General features: G+C 34.5%; 3 protein-coding genes across 6 annotated transcripts; 2 read left to right on the forward strand and 1 right to left on the reverse strand.

Annotated features, from left to right (window-relative positions):
* LOC105155979 (poly(U)-specific endoribonuclease-B) lies at window positions 1556–7706 on the forward strand. 3 transcript variants are annotated; one of them, XM_020691898.1, is made up of 7 exons: window positions 1556–1807; window positions 1908–1988; window positions 2099–2167; window positions 2632–2697; window positions 3461–4069; window positions 4606–4677; window positions 7164–7706. In XM_020691898.1, exons 1-7 carry the CDS (start codon window positions 1688–1690, stop codon window positions 7392–7394), a joined length of 1248 nt encoding a protein of 415 aa, XP_020547557.1. In that variant the 5' UTR covers window positions 1556–1687; the 3' UTR covers window positions 7395–7706. The 3 variants fall into 3 exon arrangements, with proteins under 3 accessions (XP_020547557.1, XP_011070281.1, XP_020547558.1); XM_011071979.2 differs by having other exon boundaries at window positions 1558–1807; window positions 2102–2167; XM_020691899.1 differs by lacking the exons at window positions 1556–1807; window positions 1908–1988 and having other exon boundaries at window positions 2101–2167; window positions 3447–4069.
* Window positions 14025–17413, forward strand: LOC105155980 (beta-amylase 3, chloroplastic). The gene is made up of 4 exons (XM_011071980.2): window positions 14025–14560; window positions 15077–15287; window positions 16019–16129; window positions 16212–17413. Exons 1-4 carry the CDS (start codon window positions 14025–14027, stop codon window positions 17001–17003), a joined length of 1650 nt encoding a protein of 549 aa, XP_011070282.1. The 3' UTR covers window positions 17004–17413.
* Window positions 18625–22424, reverse strand: LOC110011233. Of its 2 annotated transcripts, XR_002288383.1 has the most exons (4): window positions 22265–22424; window positions 22031–22156; window positions 18960–19047; window positions 18625–18850 (listed from the first exon to the last, which is right to left on the reverse strand). XR_002288383.1 is itself a non-coding variant. In XM_020699256.1 (3 exons), exons 1-2 carry the CDS (start codon window positions 22330–22332, stop codon window positions 22036–22038), a joined length of 189 nt encoding a protein of 62 aa, XP_020554915.1. In that variant the 5' UTR covers window positions 22333–22424; the 3' UTR covers window positions 20988–21312; window positions 22031–22035. The 2 variants fall into 2 exon arrangements, 1 of the variants encoding a protein (XP_020554915.1); XM_020699256.1 differs by lacking the exons at window positions 18625–18850; window positions 18960–19047 and adding an exon at window positions 20988–21312.

Genomic DNA, 22897 nt, shown 5'->3' on the forward strand with positions numbered 1-22897 from the left:
AGGATGGGTTTATGAGTAGTTGTAGACCATTAATTGGGGTGGACGACTGCCATTTGAAGGGTCCTAAGGGTGGAATTTTGTTAAATGTTGTTAGTGTTGATCCTAGCAACAATGTGTATCTTGTGGTTTATGCTATTATTTTTAGTGAAATGAGAGAAACCTGGGAGTGGTTCCTTAGGCTGTTGAAAGGAGATTTTCAAATAGTTAGAGATTATGAGTATACTCTAATTTCTGATAAACAAAAAGTTTTAATTCCTGTAGTAGAGGTTGTCATGCCCACTATTGAACACAGATTTTGTGTTAGACACTTGCATAACAACTTTAAAACTGTTGGGTTCAAAGGATAGGCACTGAAATTTGCATTATGGAAAGCTGCAAAGGCAACAACTGTAGCACCTTCTATCGTTACTACAGCTATATCTTCCCTAAACATCATACTTAAAGTAGCCCATGTATCTATATATATAAATATGCACATAATCATCTAATCAATATGCACATATAATCTCAATGTCATAATAGGCATAATCAACCCACAACATTATATATATATATATATATATACACATATCAAACACCACAAAGTAATCCATTACAAGTAATTCTCACACTTTTAAGTCTTCTTTATACAACCAAAAAGTGATTTGCATTTTAACTAACAATGAGGAGAAAACTGCGTGCTAGCCTAACCTGACTGAATATAGTGTTTGGACCTAACTTTCGACAAGCAACTACCTCAAGATCTATTCCTAAAAAAAAAAAAATATCAATAGAGGAATAAGCCTACAACTCAGTAAGTAAATAACCAGTCCTATCTACATATGTATATCAAGCATAGTCCAAACAAGATAAATAGGCAACATGCATAGAATATAATCAATTTAATCTCAACATAATCAGCTTTATTGTACCACATAGCTAACTTGCCATACAACAATCAATAAAACTCAACTTTTTTTTTCCTCGTTTGCTTACCGAAAAGTGATATAGCATTTATAAACATTCCTAAACTGTAAGATTTCACATGAATCATTGATTTAGAAATAATCTAATGGTTACCATGAGCCCATATATAGCCGAATTCAAATCAAATAAAAAAAGAAAGGCATTGACGGTGGTCATTAATGATGTTATCAAGTAGTTTGTGGGTATTTACGAAAGTTAATGAGACCATTATGTAGCCCCTACATCACATTTCTTACGTAATTACCCAATAGAAAGTTTTGTGCGGATCGACTCTCTAGCATGAACATCAATGTGATTGACATCCAAGATGTGAATGCTCTTAAAGGAGCTAAGAAAATATCATCATAAATTAAATAAAATAAATATTAAATAAAAAATAAATAACCCACGCTAACAAAACTCAAATTTTATTTTTCTTTTGTAAATCCAAATGCTAATTTAAAAATTCAGTATAAAAATTAATTTTTTTTAAAAAAAAAAGAAGACGAAGAAGAACAAATTTGAGTAAATGAAAAGTCAAACCACGTCTTTGGTCGGCAACAACGCTTTAAACCCCCAAAACTTAATAAAAAACGCAAGTGGCTTTCCGTTCCCCCGCCAACGCCAACTGTCTCACTTTAACTACTTCACATCAGATCATAAATACACTCTACATCTCCTCATTTCTCTACTTCACATTTCTCAATCCCCCCGTTCCAGTTTTACTGAATTCGCATCTGCAATGGATGGGCTAGTCAAGAACCTCGTCGATTTAGCATTGGGTCATCCTGAACGTGGTGATGATCGAGATGAAAGGGACTCTCAGCCACGGGACGAACGATCCAGATCGACTTGGTCTCAGGTTAGCGAAGATACTTCCTCTTTTTCTGGTTATCTGTTGCATAATTGCCTGTGTGTAGTGTGTCTGGGTACTATTACAGTGTGTGCTGATAAATGCGCAGGTGGTATCTGGGGGGTCGGAAGACCATGATCGGTTCAGTTCCAACTCTGATTATGACACTAGACGTCGCCCCGGCGGAGAGGTTATTTTCCTTGTTTTCTTCAAGTCTCGTGATTCCTTTCATTCTTTGGAGAAACTTGTAGCGACATTACAGCCAAGTGCTGTTTGCATGCTTTGTGTGTTTGTGTATAGCAGGAAGAGAGATATGGAAGAAATGAGTGGGAATCAGGAGAGTCTCGGCCGACGATGAGACCCCAGAAGGTCAATGTTTTTATTATTGCTGATGTTGTTGGTTCTGATAGTGATACTTGTTCATCTGTTCTAGTTTGTAGCCTAAAAGGAATAGAGGAAAAAAAAAAGGGAAAAGAATAAAAGAAACCAATTAAAAGTTACTGATTTAAATTTCCTTGTCCAAGTGAAGCACTTTTTGGACCTTCAGATGAATGAGTATTTCTTGATGCAGTGATGCCACCAAAGAGTACCTAAAATTCACATAGAAATATTAGTGACTTTATTTTTCAGTTCCCAATCATGATTCTCTTGATGTGATTTTCCAATAATTGGTATGCTTACTGATGTCTCAAATGCATGGAGTTAATGAAATTAGTGAAAAAGAAGATTTTATCAGGACCATCAGAAACCAAGAGATTGTATTGCTTCATTATCAATATTACTAAGTATTGAAGTTTTTCTTTCTAAATTTTCTGGTTTTGGCTCATATACAGGATGGAGGCGCAAATAATGATGGTTGGGAGACTGTCCACAAGAAGCCTTCCAAGCAGCATCATAAGGTCTCAGTAGAACTTCATCTGATGTTATCATTTGATTTCCCTAAACTCTATTTAGAACTCACTTTGTCTTATGTGGTCGAACCATTGTACTTTATTGAAGTTTCCTTGCTATAATTTCTTGGTGGTCTTATATTTTCACTGGAAATTATGTGCATGTAGACAAACTATAGTAATAACGTGATGGATATCTGTTGTTTGAGTAACCAGAGTTTTGAGTAGGTATTTCTTAGGAGCAGAGTACTGGAAGTTGTAAATTTATGGTAGATAGCTCCTCTGGTTGAGAAGCTGGACTGAGGTGATTCTCAAGTTGCTTCTTTGAGGAACCTAAATCCTTGTTCATTAAGCCACAGCTCCTATAGCTTCCAGCATTCCAACTTCTATCTCCTTGTACCGGTAGGCTGGTAGCTGAAGGTTATCTCAGGAAAAATATAAAGTTGGATGCTATGACTATTAAGATATGTTAAATTCGATGATGTCATACTGTTTGTGACAGGATTTGTTATGCTTCGTGATATGATTAAATTAAATTCTAGTGCTTTTAATTTTTGTTAAACTTCACATTTAGCTTGCTTTTTAGCCTTTCGTACTTTTTGGGTTATCCATAAGTTGTATGTTTAACGACTTGACCAGTTTTCCAATATCCCATGATTGTCTGGTCTATAATCTTGAATAGCTTCTTTCATTTTATTTATTCTTTCTGAATCAATCAAACCTTGCTTAGGTGTTACCATTTCATGAACTATCTATAGTGCTTGGTGGCCAGGTACATATGGATCAGCGGAACAGTTACAAACGCCCTCTTCGTGAGCAAGAGTACTCTAGTGACGTTGATTATGGTGTTAACCTAGAACCAACCGATGAAGAGCTGGCTGATTTGTCAAAGGCTCTTAACAAACTCTGGGAGCTTGATTTGAACCGCTTAGTACCTGGCAAAGATTATGAGATTGATTGTGGTGAAGGGAAGAAGGTTTATCAGAAGGGGGACATGGCTGAAGGGAGCCTATTTTCCTGGTTGAGTGAAGATATATTCAGTAGGCCCACCTTTTCACGATTCTGTTCTCTTCTAGATAATTATAATCCACATGAAGGGTATAAAGAAGTTGTAACAGCTGAAGAGAGACAAGAGCAAGAAGCATTTATAGAAGAGATCAGTAGAACTGCTCCAATTAAATACCTTTACAAGTATCTATTGACCAAGGGCATTGCACCTGAGAGTTATCAAGATTTCAAGAGAATGATGACAAGTCTCTGGTTTGATCTTTATGGCCGAGGTGGTACATCCAGCTCTTCTTCTGCTTTTGAACATGTTTTTGTTGGAGAGATCAAACAACGGAGAGAGCAAGAAGTGTCAGGATTTCATAACTGGATTCAGGTTCTTCTCTGAAAGTTGTCTTCTCTGCTAAAGCTTTTATTTGGAACTCTATAGATTCGTGCACAATATCAATGTTTGGCAAGTAGAAGTCATAATTTTGTTATTCAGGTTATCCCTATTCTGCAACGAGTATCCTGAATGCGTAGTGAATGTGGAGAAATATGTCACTGATTTCCTAGTTTCTGAAGAGTCGGATATAGAAGTTTCTGTTGTTGCCGCAAAAGACATGAAAGACTATTAATTTCTATTTGCTGTTAATAGTTGATTTTTATATTCCCGGAGTTACACTTTGTTAACATTAACCCATGTAACGCATGAATGCTGTAACCAAAATTATTTCATTTCACCATTTAAAGTTAAAGATTAATGTTTGATCCACGCTTTACACCAAATATAAGTCCAGTATCAATGAGCAAATTGCATGCAACATTTCCTAGTTCCATTTGGTTTCTCATTGTTCTAATTTTCTGTTGCGTTATGTGCGGAATCCCAGACCCTTTTTAGCAATTAATTACTGGCATGTACATTTTTTGCAGTTCTATCTAGAAGAGGCAAAGGGGAGGGTGGACTATCAAGGCTATGTTTTTCCTCGAAGGCGTGGTGATATGGTTAGTGACTTTACTTGCACTTGCACTTGCCAAATTTGTTTGCTTAAGTAGGTCATGGATATGGTGGAACCATCTCCAATTTAGTGTCCTCTTGATACATACTTCAATTTTTTATAATGCAGCAATTTACAATTTAACCAAGTCACGTAAAGTACTCAAATAATATGACGTATGACAAATTTTAGGATTTTAAAATTTTGTAATATGAATATTGTCAGAAGGTCAGTAAGTCAACATATTAGATAATTTGGCTTTGTATTGCTGCACATGGATTCAGTCTGGAACGAGGGAGTGGTGGATTCACTGAGTCAAAATCTGCTGTTTCTCATGAATCCTTTAAGTCAATGTATGATCAAGCACAGCAGCATAATGTTCTTTATCTATATATGTGCATGGATAGCATGTGTGTATATATATTTTTAGGTAATTACATGTCTGCTGTACTTGAAGTGAAATACTGATACACATGAAGATCTTGTTAAGAGTAGGCCAACTGTTGAAATTAGTTTATAACAGTATAATTAAGATTAGTTGGCTGTTTAAATGAGAAACTGAGATGTTTTCACTTCTAATGCAATATTTGAGCTGGAAAATTGGATATTTCATTTTATGTAGTGGTTGCTATGATTAAAAGAAAAACTCATTTTCCTTTTGGAAATTGTATTGATATGACATGTAAAGCATAAGGTGATTCTTTTGTTGTTAGTTAATACAAAGTTGCTATTTGATGAAGTTATATAAATTGGAAGCTATGAAAGCAAAGAGATGAAATTCATCATGTTAACTTTGTTTAGTTTGATCAAATGGTCATACTGTTGCTTGTTTATCTCTAGTGATTCCCTTCTCCTGCTCGATTCTTTGTATATCAAAACTGTACTTGTAGATGTGAAATATCTGAAATATGAAAAATATTGAGAAAAACAATTGGACATTTTTGGAATTATATAGTTTAAGAACATACCCAAAATGAATTTCTTAACATATCACAAAATCATTTTTAACAAAAGAAAAAGTTCAAATTTTTTTTTAAAATAATTAAGATAACCAAGGATAGCTTGAAGACTGACTAGAAACTGGAGGCTTTGCAGAGGCTTGAAGCTTGTCTAAAGACTTGAGGCTTTGCAATACCAAGTGACAGAACACAGAGTCCTATATAAAAGCATCGGTTCGATCATAAAGTATATTAACTACTAAATCTTGAAAATGCTAATGAAATGTGGAGTACTAGTTATCTATAGGCAAGGAGGAGTTTGCTGAAAAAAGGGCTTTGGTACATCAAACATGAGAGGTCAAATGAGCCCCAAGTCTAAATCTTCATATGCTTTGTTACATATGTCATTACTAGAGAGCCTGACAACCTTAATTAACACGATGTATTTCTTTTGCAATGGAGCCATCATCGTCATGATCCTTCTTTTAGCTCTTGCGCTTTCGACAGGAGAACATAATTGGAGAAGTAATGTAGTCGTAATATTGATTCTAATTTGTTAAGGACTGCCAAAAGCATTGAATTTGTGTGCTTAATGAAGATGGACAATATACTATTGCTTTTCCTATGCACACTGTTTTGATCTGGTGTCTGCCACACATATGGAAGAAAACTTCTCGAGGTATTTCGGGTTCTAGTCATCCTCTATCCTACTCTATCAGAATGCGAGCCTCTCACTTATAATTTGTACGGAGTTGAAGAAGAGGAAGTTTTGGTTGTCTTTACCATTTCTTCCCTCAAAAGTTAGTGATAGGTGCTTGGTAAAGAAAATTGTCATTTTTGGAAATGGGACACAATTTATGGGCATCCCATATCGAAGATTGGTGCATTCAACTTTAGACAAGTAATTTATTTGCTTAGCATTCTACTTGAGACAAATATGAAGGAAAATTTTATTTTGCTTTTCCTATGCATACTGCATGATTCACTCGAGGTTTTGACTTCTACTTGTACAATCTTCAACCTATTTGGAAAGAATTGTGGCTTTTTTCTAAAATAACCTGTAACGAATTAATACTTTTCAGATTTTATACTGGGTAGTTCTTTACTATAAAATGGAAAACCAGTCGATATAAATCAATTTGAAATATTCTCACTTTCATGCATTAGTATAGAGACCTATTTGCATCCTCATAAGAGTTGAACTTGTCTGAAAATTTAAATTCAACATTTTTTATTCCTTTTGTTCTTTGGAGAAGCTCTGTTCTGTTGTGTTTTGCGTTGCTCGGTTTCTAGACTCGATGCATTCCAGGTGACTGTCTGGTACTGCTTTGAAATGTTCCTGTAATTAGTAGTTGAAATGTTATCTTTATCCAGTAGCTAGCCAGTAATATTTCAATCTCCGAAATGAACTGTATCTATTCCATGTACTTTATGTCTAGTATCATCCAAGGCTCCAATTCTTCTTTCTTTTTTCTGCAAATGAGGTGTTAAACTGAGGATACCAACTTTAGTACTCATGTGGGCTTTTGAATTCAATTTTCTCTTACTCTTGCAGCCCGATTCAGAGACACAGTTACTTACTATTCAGTTTGAATGGAATGGTGTTCTGAAATCTGTCTCAAGCACATTGATTGGAGTGAGCCCTGAGTTTGAAATTGCAATTTATACTCTCTGCTTCTACTTGGGAGGGGAAGACAACCATGTTGAGCTTGGTCCCTACCTTGTAAATATCAAGTGCTATCGTCTCGGCAACAAAATTGGATCTGCTTTTCCAGTGGCAGACTAACTTTAAATGCAAATATTGTCATCTACAATCTCCAGATACTGATATCGAAGTATGAGCCCAGATATATGAAAACCTCAAAGCATCAGATGGTATGCATGTTGTTTATCCTGTTGGAAGATTGTTGAGTTCATGTATTATGAGATCTTCTGATAGTTCCAAATGGTTCGGGCGAATAAGTATGGAGAATAACTAAATACATGACATTTATTAAAGTTGTTTTATGACTATCAGGTACTAATATGATCCATGCGGAGTTGTGTGTTATTGAATCATATGTGGTGATATTTACTCTATTGAACCTTTTCACATGTTCGAAGTTGTGTATTATTAGATTATATATATATATATATATATATGTTGTAATTTCAGTACCTCATTTAATATATTCTCAGGAACGCATACAACAGCTTATGTAGCTACTTGTTCAATACCCAAGCAAGTAGCATAGAATTTCTCTTCTTTTTTCGGTTGTAGAAATTCTGCAGCCAACACAAACTTGCAATACATAGGGTACATATACGCTTAGCTGATTTAAGGATTCTGTAGTTGCTTCATGTTCAAACCATACACCACCAATCACCTCCCCAACCCCCCAAACTTGGGGGGTGTGGGGGGGAAATGGGATTGGTTGGAGAAATGATTGAAAGCAAAGCATAACAGATGATGATGAAGTGGGCATTTGTGTACAGGAGATTGCAGGGTTGTTTCTGCTTGAGGAAGTAGCAGTGAAAAAGACAGATGCAGAAGGCACTAATATTAACCTAAAATATCAATGGATCTTTGAGGCTTTTTATGGACAAAAAATCTTTCAAAAGAATCTAAAAATATCTGCTAGATATTTGCAATATCATGTGATAGCTGTTATTCCAAGTTTGCAACTAATTTCCCGCCAACCCCATTTGCCAACAGCTGTTGAAGATAAAATTGTCCTATGCCTATTTGTGTTTTTTATTTTTTTTTAAATTTAAAATTTATTCTGTCACTGTTATTTTTTTGTATCTATGGACCAGTTGTGAAATTGGGGAACAAAAAAACATAAAACAACTATATATCGTTATTTCTTGTTAAGCTCTTTGCATATTGAAATTTTTTATGGATGCTATTGTTGGAAACAATGATCAGTTATGAAATCACGTAAATCACAATTTGATAAAGTAATATTTCAGTTTTATAAAGATGATAATATTAGTTCTATTAAACCAATTTACAAATTAATAGATTGGAACAAAACACAAACAGTTTAGATATGTTGTTCTACGTAAACTGTAAACAATGACTTAGTTAGGTTAGAGTTTTATTATAAGAACTATGGTTATAACAATCGAATCAGAATCGTTTCTGCTTATTTTGGAAAAATTAGACGTCCTGTTTCTTAATGTGCATGGATTTCTACGTTATTTTTTTCAGGGTAAGACGGTTCAAAATTCTATCTTTGTACTATATCAAAATTCACCTCGATAAACGCTCTGTCACCAATCAATTGAGGAAAACACAGTGGAAGAGGACGTAGATTTTAAAAAATGAAGATTTTTTTAATGTGGTTCAGATGAGCCTCTTTATATAGATCTCCAACAGCGCTAGCTAAATTACAAAAATAATTACAAATACATATACATTGAAACATTCATCCCAACTCCCGCACTTGCGCCGAGTTGGGAAAGGTGGGCAACAACAATACGTGTGTAGGGTTTCCACAAATTCAGTCTAATTTTCAATAAAACTTCAAACATCAATTTTTAAACTTTGAACTTAATATAAAGAGAATGTTTTTTCATAAAACTTCCAATGCAAGACAAGTCAAGAATATTGTTTACTCTTATAACCCTATCTAATTATATTCTTATTAAAGCTCATGTCAATTACTTCATTTTCTCAACGTGGTATACCAACACAATCTAATCTATGAATTAACCTTCTAATTATCATCCAACAGATTAGATTAAATTATTGTTCAAATCAACATATCAAATGCCATTTACAACAGCTAATTCAATCGTTTTTAAGATTTTGATATCATCAGTTCTTAAATTTTTTGCTTGATGAAATATTGAAATGAACTATTAACTTATGCTCCGTCATTCTCACTAAATAGATTCTTTATTAAAAATTTAAACTATATGGTTGAGAATCAAGAATTGATTTTTTAAATAATTATAAAATTATAATAATATCTAAGTAATTCTTGTTATATTTATGTAATTTGATTTTGGTATTTTTTCTCCATTTTTCATTATTGACTGGTCTGATCCACCTATATAAATTGGTGAATATTGTTACCTGATTTCTCTATTTTTTATTATTAGATTGGTCTAATCCTGTAAAAATTGGTGAACATTGTTACCTCAAACTAAAAGAAAATAGCATAAGTGGACATTTGCCTTGTGAACATAGATCATACAACAGAACCACGTAACAAGTGTTGAACAAAATCACTATATTAACTTAATCTTTTGCAGTTAGATCAAATTTTATTTTTTGTAATTAGATCAAGCTCGCTTATCTCTATTTCTCTTGTTTTTTCCCCCTCTTCTTTTTCCTTATATTAGTCAAAAAAAGTTGATCATTCATTGTTGCAATAATGGAGAGCCTGGATCATGCTACATTATCTTCTTGAACCTGAACTCTTTCAGCCTTCATTCATTGGGGGCTATTCTATTAATACATGCTACACCATCTCCTTTAAACCTCGACTAATTTCTAGATTTCATATATTAGAAGCAATTATGTCGTTTAGTAATCGTAAACATAGTCTAATCATAAAACTCTCCGTATTAATTCAATCATTCTATAATGGAAATACCATTAATTATGAAAAATATAATTTGCTAATGAATTATTCAATTTGTCATATCAGTTAGATAAATATATGATATTTAAATTAACGTCATATTAAAAAAGTAAAAACACATTTTTGTTTTTTTTTTTCTCTACTAAAGAATTAGCCATTGTATTAGATGTTGTTAAATTTACTTTGTATGTAAATTTTTACTTGTGATTTTAAAATACTTATGACTGGTACTATATGTGTCATGTATTTCGAAGAGATCTAAGATTTACATAATTTTATAAGTGAGATGACTATGATTTATAAAAATATCAATACATTAAAAACTAAAAACCCCCACCAAACCCCTCCAACACCATTAGACCGCTAAGTACGGGTGTGATCATTGTCGGGCTGTATTTGAGCTAAAATTTTTAAAATTCCAACTATTGAATTGACTAAAAAAATCGCTATACATCTAAAACACGTAAATCCTTGTCTTTTGATTATCTTTTTACATATTTATTACTCAGTTTGATATACCTATTTATAAGGAATGATATTTGATCATTTTACAAACAATTTTCAAAATAGAAGCAACAACTAAGATCAGACTAAATTATTTACTAATCATGATAAATGTTTGTGTTTAATATAATAAGGTATTCTAAAGTAGTAAGACTGATAATGTTACTCAAATACTCATCTTTTCTAAAACTAACATTAACACCCTCCCATATCATACATATGCTGAAAAATAAAGCCAACTGGACAAATGTTATTTCAATAGTTTCATTATTTTACATATGTTCTTGACAGGGATGTAATTATATTTTGTTAAATAATAGAGGTATTTTTATGATTAAATCTGAGCTCAAGGGGCGTGATATATAAAGAAATTAAATTATAAGAGAACCAAAAAGTGGGCATTAGGTTAGACAGGCTTCTGGCCAATATAATATGAAGATCCTCAAATTTCTACAACTAAGAATCAGTGGAGTGGAACTATTTATGGGATGGAAGTTCCATATGTCACCTTTTCAGTGGCAATCCGTCGATATACATACAGTAGAACCTTTATAAATTAATAACTTGTTTAAAATATTTTTTCTTGATTTCGACTTGAACCCAAGGTCTAAATTAATAATTTCGATAAATAAATAATATAATAATTGTCTGAAAGACCTTTATATAAATATATGGTCCCTTCAATATTATAAAATAATAATTCTACAACATTACAAATATAACTATATATGGCAACTTAATAAAATATGATTCTGTTATTGTTTGCTAATGTTTAAAATTTAAATCTAGTTGTATTTCATCTGTAACTTTCCTTAATGCATCTAAAAGCTCCATTGTAGCATTCTCATACTGCAACAATTGCGAAGTGTTGTTGCCATTATGAATACTTTCTTTCGCGTAATTGGTTGAAAATGCATTGTATCATCTTTCATTTTGTACATGAGATGAAGATTTTTTAACGTTTTTCTTACTTTGATATATACCTCCTTTAAAATACATATTCAATTCTTATCTTAGTCTTTTATGATTTGTGGCATACAAATTAAAATATAATTATAAAATTGTATCAAATTCCCTATAACATAAAACATTACAAATTATTCACACTTCTATAAAATACATACATAGATAATCCACTGGGATTATAAATGGTTTTGGACGGAGCTGAAGCAAATTTAGAATAGAATTTCGGAATCAAGTTAGGAAGAATATTGAAGATAACAGGCAATTCTCACCACAAATGCATATGTTGGTGGACATGAGTACAGCATTACTAACTTCCAAGACTAGAAATTATCCAACCCAAACTATCAACGTTGAGCAGCTGTGAGTTTTTGTTGTTTTTCTGCTCCGTTTGTATAACTAAGAGACTGGGTGCACATGATCCACATTGTTTGGCACTTATAATCACAATCTTCATCTTGTTCAAACTTGGGCAAAAGTTTAAGGTTTTAACAAACGTAAAATAAAAGACAACAGAGAGCCTAACAAGCATCGTTTGTCCGTTGTCCAATCTAACATCTGCTACCAAGCTGAGAAGAAACCAAGTAATTGTTGTTTTCTTTCAGTTTCACATGCAGATATGCGTTCTCAGCTATGATACATTTCCAGCCTAGAATGTTAACCATATAGAATGCACAAGGAGGGTTCAACTACTACAAAGGATAAGTTGTCTAATCGACCACGTCTGCAAAGAAAAGGAAAGAGATATCGACCAAGAAAGTGCAAGTGCCATATCCAAATATATCGTGTTTGTGTGCTTATTGAGTCTACACATTCCATAAAAATGTTACTGGAGAACCACAAGGGCCTATGCAGTTCAATTAGAACCATTAATGACATCATCGAGGGCACATGCAATCCTAACCACATACATCAATGCTCAATAGAGTAGTTATCTTTAATGACAACTGCATGCATGTAAAAGAAATAAACTTGAAGAAAATGCAAGCATAGACTTCATTACAACCACAAGTTGTAGTTTCAGGAAGACCCTCCATTCATTCTTATCCTAACACCACCCATTGATTATCACAGGGATATGGCTGAGACTCCACCTACTTAACAATTTAATTTCAATTACTTTTTTCATTCATTTGAAGTGGAAGAGATCAATAAGACCAATTATGTGAACTATGAGACTATTACTGTTTAGAGCATGTGCAAACATAATTCCCCACCCCAACCCACCCCAACCCACCCCACCCCACCCCACCCCCCAAACTTAAGAAACCAAGGAGTGGATATGTTCCTAGTTATCTTTCTCCAAGATCTGTTATCATTTGAGGATAAGTATTGTAACAGCACAGTATATGCAATATTATAAATGAAAAGAAAAATGCTCAACTGATAATACTTTTTCCAGATTTGTCTAATTTGACGCTCCAACACGGTTGCATCATGTCTTTCCTTCTTAACATTAGTAAGTATATGATGTAGAAATCAACAACAAAGGTGTTGCGACACCCTAAGCTAATCAAAGAAGAAAGCACATTAGCGATAAGATCTCAACAGTGATGCATCATCATTATATGCATGACAAGTTTATGTGACAAATGCATAGTACTGTAACCATGCAACAATTGTTACCACATCAAGGATCTGTTCAGTTACATAAGCAAAAAACAGTTATCTCAAATAGAACTACTAAGAGGGTGTTTGTAATAGCTTCAACTTTTGTGGTGGGAAGTTGTACACAAAGTTGTAAATTTGGTTCTGATGAAAGATGAAAGTGTTTGAAAACATAACTGAAAAATAGAAAAAAGCTGGAACTGGAGTATCTGGGAAAAAAGTTTAATATGTACAATTTGACAATAAGCTGTAAAAATTGGTGGACAGAAACTTAGTTGTTGGCATGAACTTAATTTAAGTAGTCAAAATCATAAGCTGTAAACCAAAATTTCAACCTATTTTCAACAAAAAACCGATGAGCACTTATTTTAAACTATTGACACCCTTTAAACTTGCAATACTAGTTCCCAGGAGGGCATAATGCAGCAGGACCATTTATGTAACAACTGATACCATTAAATGCTTTCACCGCAACCTAAAAAACACTTGGAATCCTCATTTAATAGTTAAAATTTGAAAATATTGAAATTCATAGAAGATTCCTTTTCTCTACGATTTTTGCAGTTTAAGGTGGAAAAAGTGTACGCGCGTTTAAAGAAAGACTTTGAAAAGGTAAAGCAACTTGTTTGATCTTTTGCACTTTTTCCATTCCAAACCAGAGCCCACCAAAATTGTCTTCTTAATGAACCCAAAGAGTATGTTATCTCCATAAATAAACACCAGCCAACCTCATCCTTTCCTACATCCTTTTGTTTCTCAAGGAAAAAATGGCTTTAACACTTCGTTCTTCAACTTCATTTATCAATCTAAAAGATAATAGAAGTTTTAAAACGCCTGATGATTTCTCTAGCATAGTTGGCTTCGCCCAAATCAAACCATCATGCCAGCTGCGTTCAAAGAATTCCACACAAGAAGCTCAAACTGCATGGCCAGAAAGAGCCTCCTTACTTGCAGAAGGGAGGAAAAACGAGCGGAGAGAGAAACTTCATGGATTGGCAGGCCCTCAGAGCCATAATAATTTGAGGGTACCTGTGTTTGTGATGCTACCACTTGACACAATATCTATAGGGGGGAGTTTGAACAAACCACGAGCCATGTTGGCTAGCTTGGTGGCCTTAAAGAGTGCTGGAGTTGAAGGAGTTATGGTTGACGCATGGTGGGGACTAGTAGAGAAAGATGGACCTTTGAAATACAACTGGGAAGGCTATGCTGAGCTCATAAAGATGGTTGAAAAGCTCGGCTTGAAGCTTCAAGTTGTCATGTCTTTTCATCAATGTGGAGGAAATGTTGGAGACTCTTGCAGGTATTTTGGATATTATTGCAAATTACTTCTTTTCCTCTTTAACAGTACCCCAAAAACTGCTTCGGATCACCTTACCAGTGCATATACCAAGCAATGGCCATTAGTTGATCTGGACAAGAAACTGGATCTAGAACTTTTACTTGTCATGCATAAAATCAAACATCTAGTCTTCTTCCGAGATCTTTGACTGCAAGCTTTACAGTAAATTACAAATTGAACAAATTAAGATTACGCACCAGATGCTAATTCCTCCAACTAGATTACCAGTTAAAACATTTTAGAGTTCCTCCAAGTGCAAGTATAAGATCTACTAGACTGGTTTCAGATGTTTCCAACTTTCAACTTTTCAATTTGGTCAATATTTTTCAGTTGTTCTCGCTTTTAGTCATGTCATATTGTATTATTGAAAAAGGCTGCAACAGATACCACTTTTACAATTAAAAAATCAGTTTCCCGTTCACCCAGTTTTGTAATTAAGTTGCAGATAATACAAATATCTGGCCTTCTATTTTGCAGTATTCCCCTACCACCATGGGTGCTTGAAGAGATTAGCAAAAATCCTGACCTTGTCTATACAGATAGGTCAGGTCGGCGCAACCCTGAGTACATATCATTGGGTTGCGACTCACTACCTGTTCTTAGAGGTAGAACGCCAATCCAGGTTTATTCTGACTATATGAGGAGTTTTAGAGAGAGATTCAAAGACTACCTGGGGGATGTTGTAGTGGTAAGGCACATAAGCCCTTATCTTTTATTAAACGTGACCTTTGTACGTTATATTCTATTGTTTGCAGAAATTACAAACAAATGTTTATTAGTTCTTATGGTAACATATGCAAAAGAGAGCTAACAACAATAAGAGAAGAGATATTAAGAAAACAAGAAAGAAAGGAGGAAATTTTTGTTTACCTTCTATTTCTTTCTTCATCATGAGATCCAATTGTTTCTCATAGCTGAAGCAGCAAATTATTGAAGGGCATAAAGATTCTATACATCCAAAAGAAGAAAATTTTGGTGGAAGAAATGCACAGACATCTGTAAATGAAACTGAAAGTTCAAGTTCAACGAAATTGAATTGATGATCTTTTAGCTAGCTGTGAAATGTGATATAGGACAAGAAATTGCAGAATGCATCAGAAAAGATCTAAAAATGGACTAAGCTTACATTTTAGACATCTAACATGTGAGACCTCTTCATTATTGAACTGTATAGCTTTTGCTTGGAGGAAGAAATAAGAAGAAACCTGGTTAACAGACTAATGAATACTCGCTTACAAATATCCCTTGATACATTAAGCTAAAATCTAATGAATCCAAATTGTTGACCATCCTAGTTTATGACCATGCTTTAAATATTGCTTGTTGAGGGCCTCAATGTACCCACTTCATCATCTGGCTGCAAATTGAATAGAGAATAGCTTTCACCTTTTAGATCCTAATTTTTCTTGTTTAATGCAGGAGATCCAAGTGGGGATGGGACCTTGCGGAGAACTAAGATATCCATCCTATCCAGAAAGCAACGGCACCTGGAGATTTCCTGGAATAGGGGAATTCCAGTGCTACGACAAGGTAATTCCCACAAAAGCTAAATGCATGAAATGGATTCGTCTTGCTATGTCTCTGCTCACTGCATGTTCCAACTGACACACAGTATATGAGAGCTTCACTGGAAGCAGCAGCAAAGGCAATTGGAAAGGATGACTGGGGACGAGGAGGTCCCCACGATGCCGGTCAATACAACCAGTTCCCAGAAAACACTGGATTTTTTGGGAGGGATGGTACATGGAATGGTGAATATGGACAGTTCTTTTTAAAATGGTATTCTGAAAAGCTAATTGATCATGGAGAAAAAATTCTCACAACAGCAGAAAGAATATTTCAAGGAACTGGAGCCAAACTATCTGGAAAAGTGGCAGGAATTCATTGGCATTACAAAACAAGATCCCATGCAGCAGAACTAACAGCAGGGTACTATAATACTAGGCATCGAGATGGTTACCTAGCAATAGCAAGAATGTTCAGTAAACATGGTGTTGTATTCAATTTTACATGTATGGAGATGAGGGATGGAGAACAACCAGGTGAAGCTAACTGCTCACCAGAAGGTCTAGTTCGGCAAGTTAAGTTGGCAACTAAAACTGCTGGAGCAGAACTTGCTGGAGAAAATGCACTAGAGAGGTATGATGGAGGAGCATTCTCGCAAGTTTTGGCAACAGGTAGGTCGGGATCAGGAAATGGACTGAATGCATTTACTTATTTAAGAATGAATAAGAGGTTGTTTGAAGCAGATAACTGGAGAAATTTTGTTGAATTTGTAAGAAGTATGTCTGAAGGTGGTCAAAACACAAGACTTCCAGACAGCGACAGGATTGGGACAGACCTGTATGTCGGATTTATCAAACAAAATAATGTGAGGAAGACATGTGAAGCTGCCCTTGTCTAATTGTACATGTAAACCAGTGCAAAGTTAAGTGGTCGAATGTAGTCAGTCAGAAAAATATGAAGGAGAGCTTTATCGGAAAAAAAAAATGAAGGAGAGGAAGAAGTTAAAGACACTCAGAAGTATATATTGCAACAGATTTACTGAGTCACCTTGCTCTAGCCAAAGGCTGACAACGTAACTTTCCTGACAGGAGACTGGATACAGATAATTCATAAATCTGCTAAAGGAGTTAGAGCTTGAGGGAACTACCTGAGGTATCCAAAAAAGTCAGTTAAATAGATATTAATTCATATCTTGTTCGAAGGAATTAGTGGAGTTCCTGTACAAAACTTTTATATTATTTTTTCTCCTATTTGTTAAAATATAATGAACGCTGTAAACTTGACGTCTACAGACTGTCAAAAATGAAATTGATTTAATATTATACATATAGTCGTGATCTTTGGTATTGCATTCATATGTCTTCTAAGAGGACGAATACACATATAAAACTGTATACTAAGGCAGTATCAGAAAAAAACTCACAACCAGAAGCAAATTGGTCAAGCATTAGCTATTAATATAAGGGGATAACAAAGCTCATACCAGGTGACAGGATTCTGTATTTTACAATGACAAGATCTATGCTAGAACCATTGGCAAAAATAGAGAGACAACTTATCTTGGCCAAAGACACAAAGAAACATCTCCTAATCCTGAGGATTGTATTTAATGTTATTCCAGGTAAAAGTGATGCCTATACATATATATGGATATGTTTATAACCGTATATTTATCTTCAAATGAACTGCTTTGGCAATAACCAAATACCAATAACCAAAAACCAAAAATAGAGAGATAACTTATCTTGGCCAAAGACACAAAGAAACATCTCCTAATCCTGAGGATTGTATTTAATGTTATTCCAGGTAAAAGTGATGCCTATACATATATATGGATATGTTTATAATCGTATATTTATCTTCAAATGAACTGCTTTGGCAATAACCAAAAACCAAGAAACTTAGCCAAGAAATAAAAGGAGAAAAATCTTGGATTCAATGGGGCACAAAAGAAGCAATATATATTGGTTTTGGGTATTCATCTATCTTGTATAATGAGTCCAGTGCGCTTGTGTAAAAGTATGATAGGGTTAATAGATCTTTCAGGGATTTGATTTACGCATATCTATTGTTAATCAGAACATAGCTTTTACCATGCTCTGAATTCACTTGTGACACCAGCAGTTGATCGACTCTGAACTAATGGTTCCTTCCAGAATAGCAACAGGCAGAAATAATTTTCCTTCATAATACTGTTACCAGCATTCAATAAGTCATGTTATGTTCCACATTTCCTTTTCCTTTCCTCTTCCGCAAATTTTATTATGTAGATTGAATGATAAAAATTGGAGTGGTGGCATCTACAAGCGGGTCCAGAGGTGTCCGCAACACATACATCAAGTAAACTTTAAGTGAGACCCATGATTTTCTTAAAATGAGACTAGACTTATATAATCCAGTTCGACTGTGTTGCAGCCTATTATCACATCAAGGGACAAATTTGAGGAAAACTAGTACCTATGAAAATTTTAAAATGGCCTAGTAACGTTCTTCTAAATGAAAATATTACAATCTCAATATAATTTAACTCCACCAGAAAGTGAAATTTCAATTAAATCCCTCCTCCCAAGAAATGTATCCTCACACAAACAAGAAAAATAGAGAGAGAAAATGCTATAACACATTATGCGGCAAAGGTCATAAGAAGGCCTGTACTGCAGTCCTCAGATATTTGGGTGTATCCACTGATCTCCAGAAAGACACAACATGTTAATGTTTCCACCACCCACATTTTTCTCCACTTCACTGTAGTTAAACAACATGCATTTGATAATTGTAGCCAACAGTACATCAGCAAAATATGAAATGCATGCTTGATCATTACAGCTGAAGCTTTGGACCAGACCAAGTCTACCTTCAGCAGCAGAATCTAACTTATATCCAACAACAAATCAACCAGCCCTACTTCTCCTAGTTCACTTGATGTGGCCTGTCCTTGACACCTGCAAATGATATATAACAGTTTATCTGAATTATTTAGTCAACATTTAGTAGTAAAATCTCCAAATAGAATAAGACAAACCTGTGCAAACTCATAAAGAAACAAGAATATAGTTTTGAAAACATTTTACAAGCTGAGGAAATTCTCAATGCAGGTTTTAGGTCTTGGGATCTGAAACTGTTTGACATCTTTAGTTTCTTTATTGCTCCGTTCAAAACATGATTATATAGGAAACTGTTAGAAGCATAGGGGCCTTAAGCAGTTACATTTTTTAAGTCTCAGCATATAGTCTAATTAGCAGCTTCTCTGTTTTCATCACATGTAGCACTTATGTAATTGAATGCTGAAGCTTAATATCATTGTTGATTTGGAAATCTAATTGATGAATGTTCTGGAAGTGCTTTAGCAGATTTTCAAAATATTCTTGCTACCTACCAATGTTTGGAGTGCCAGGGCACCAAGTATAGTTCGATGGTTTCATATGCCATGTCATGTTAGAAATTCATGCTCCTGAACCAACACCACTAGAAATTATATATTTTACCATCAAGACAAATTTCAACACGTTCATCCTATGTTAATCAATTTGATATCGTCATTATTTATCTTTGGCATGTAATAAACTAAATCTTGATGTCCTTATTCATTATCTCCTAGTACAACAGCATTTGTCTATGTCTCTAATATTACCTATATGACTCATCTCATCCAAGCCCAATATGACTCATCTCATCCAAGCCCAATATGACTCATCTCATTCAAGCCCAAAAACAAGACTAGATGACACCATGAATCAGTACAGTTGGGTTTCAAATTTCAACCAAATCCTGGTTACTGATTAACTTCCTTCACATGACTAACTCTGAACATGAATATAAGAACATCTGAGTTATAGTTCTTTTTAACAATATAAATCCTATGAATTATATAGCCAAGTAACTTATGGTCACCTAGTACAAATCAATTGTCTAAACTTTGGTTGCCTGATGATAACTATGACAACCAACTAATTATAGAAACTTCATCAGAAAGCAGAGTTCAAGCCTCAGAGATTACCTATAAACATGTGCTAAACTACTGCAACGTACAGAACAAGACTATAGACAGAAACTGCAAGATATGCTGTTGCAGAGCTTTCCCAGATACGAGATAATGAAATAGGGCAAATTTTACAACATAAAAGAGAAACAAACAAAATGAAGTCATTTATACTGAAGAACCAGAAAATACGACTTAAGGTGACTATCACAAAGATAGATATCAAACAGCAACCTGAAACAGACAAACAAATAAAAAAACTAGGAATATTCATGCAACAAGGAAAACATTCTATGGTTTATACATGAAAGAGTAAATTAAAAATCATGTTTTTTTATGTTTAGGTTATGGATGCTTTATGCAAAGATGGTACTCAGGGATTGTTTCGTTTGGAAGGAAAGGTTAGGAGTCTGGTTCAACAAAGGGCTACATGCCTCTATTTTTGTTCAGCGGCAAGGAAAGATGTATTGGAGTGAGACAATGAACAAGGCAAATCCTAACTCATGTATTATACTTAATTTCCCCTAAAATAGTGGAATTGAGGGTGAATTGGATTTTAATAGCAACGTATGTCCTTCCCTTGTTTATAAAGACGACATATAGAAGAAATAGATTGCTTTTATTTAGAATAGTGCATGAAGAGCCAATTAGACTGGCTGTCAATGTACTACTGAAGAAGCATTTTCCCAATCAAGATCAATAAAATAATAGTGGGAATGAGAGAGATTCAAAAAGAGGTGCAATATCCATGAATTGGATGCAAGCATACCATTTTATAGTTAGCATAAATTAGTGATTCTATAAATTATTCTATTTCATTTCATCTAGCATTGATTACATGATCAAATCATCTATATCAGTATTGTTCCTAGAAAAACTATATAAGAATATCCATATGAATATGAATATTTTGGGCCATAAGTGCATAGATGTGATGGAGTAGTTCAGGTAATCAATTCATAACTTTTGAGTCTGATGCTCATGGCTGTATGACTGCTGATGCTTTCTTCCAATCGAACTACTTTCAGCCGCATCCATACATGTGCTACATGCAGAGATTCTATAATTTGTCAAATCTCTATGAAAGAAAGAGGAGAATTTCACACCTAGAAACCGATTTAACATATCGAGGCACTTAGGATGCATGCCTCAGAATCTGTCACCTAAAATTTTAGAACCATCTATTGCCTTCTCTAGAAATATCCAAGCAGCTCGTCTGAACTGACTCCTGGTAATAAAATAGCCATTAAAGGCAGCAGAAGAATTAAAACCGTGAATGAGGTGTTAAGAGGCTTACAAGACTAATTTTAATCTTCCATGCAATTAATGTTGACATGGCTTCCTAACTGCATCTTTTAAATATAAAATTACTGTGCACTAGCATGACGAGCATAGGTGATAAGTTACCACGAAGATTAAATCATGTCCAACTGAATTTATTTTATGCACAAGGCCCATACTATCGAGTATAGCCTTGCATAAATGGTTTGTATTTGCAACATTCTCCATGACAACAGAAAAGCATGCAACTTCTACAACTTGAACTCATACATACATCACTTTATTCTCTGTGGAATTTATTCTAAAAGAAGAATTCTTATAAAATTGATTTTGGAAGAATTGATTCCCAAATTTGTGCTTAGCAAAACCTCCAGTGTACCCGCTTCCAATTACATTAATCACTGCTTATTATGCTTGTCGCCCAAATTACCGTCAAATAAAACAAAGTCCTAGCACGGGAAGCCAAACCTCATGCGAAATGTTTATTCAAATCCAAAAGTAATACTGAGATGTGAGTTCTCATAAGCAAAACCCTGTAACAATGTAGCATTCAGGCTCACCAGGACTGATATCCACACTCAAAAGCTACACAGAACTACAAATGCACTATTGTTTGCACTAAAAACTGTACTCCATTTCTCAAACGAGTAAGTAGAAATCAATACCCATCTTAGGACTGCTCCGGAGGCGGTGGCGCAGTGGAAGTGGCATCAGAACTGGAGCGGCGGAGGTTTTCAATCAAATCATTAAGCTCCTTGCGCGCCGACTCTCTGCCAAACATGAATCCATACCTGGCATAAAAAAGCAGATCAAATATTAATATAAAACATAAAGATGGTACAGAAACAAATTCATGACAGATTGGGGAAAATGTGAAGAGCGGGAAAAAAATGAATCACCAGAAGGAGACAGCGGAGAAGACACCTGCAGTGGCCACCGTCTGAATGAGAGTGAAGCCCTTCTGCATTTTCTACTTAGTTGTCAAGACCAATTAGAGGATCATTTTACAGTGGCCATTGCATATGAACCCTTTCCCCACACTATAAAGAGCTCACACTTACTCCAAACCTATTCAAAAGAATACAATTTTCATGAACTCAATTACAATATTAATTTAATTTCACCAACTTTAAATTATTAATTTTTAAATATAATAATATAAAATAATACCAAATTCTACTTTCATCTAAAATTTCATATTTATTCAACTATTAAATCAATTTCAAACATATATTGATTTTGCAAAAAATTGATAAAAGATGTGGCAAAAATTATTTTTTTGAGAAGCGACCAAACACATTCAAACACAGGCTAAATCACAAGTCGATAGTATTTTTTCCGTTTTATAGAGCCAAGTAAATTTTAAAATGCATTGGATCCCCTTTTATAGGAGATAGAGCTCGGACAATTGCGAAACAAATGGAATTATTCGAGTGCTGCTACAAAAAGAAAGAGGATGGGGGTTAGAGCGGGCTGAGGGCGACGGAGGTGACGGTAGCTAAATTCTTCATTTAATAAAATATTATTAATAT

Source organism: Sesamum indicum, linkage group LG2, assembly GCF_000512975.1.
Source record: "Sesamum indicum cultivar Zhongzhi No. 13 linkage group LG2, S_indicum_v1.0, whole genome shotgun sequence".
In the NCBI taxonomy this organism is placed as follows: Eukaryota; Viridiplantae; Streptophyta; class Magnoliopsida; order Lamiales; family Pedaliaceae; genus Sesamum; species Sesamum indicum.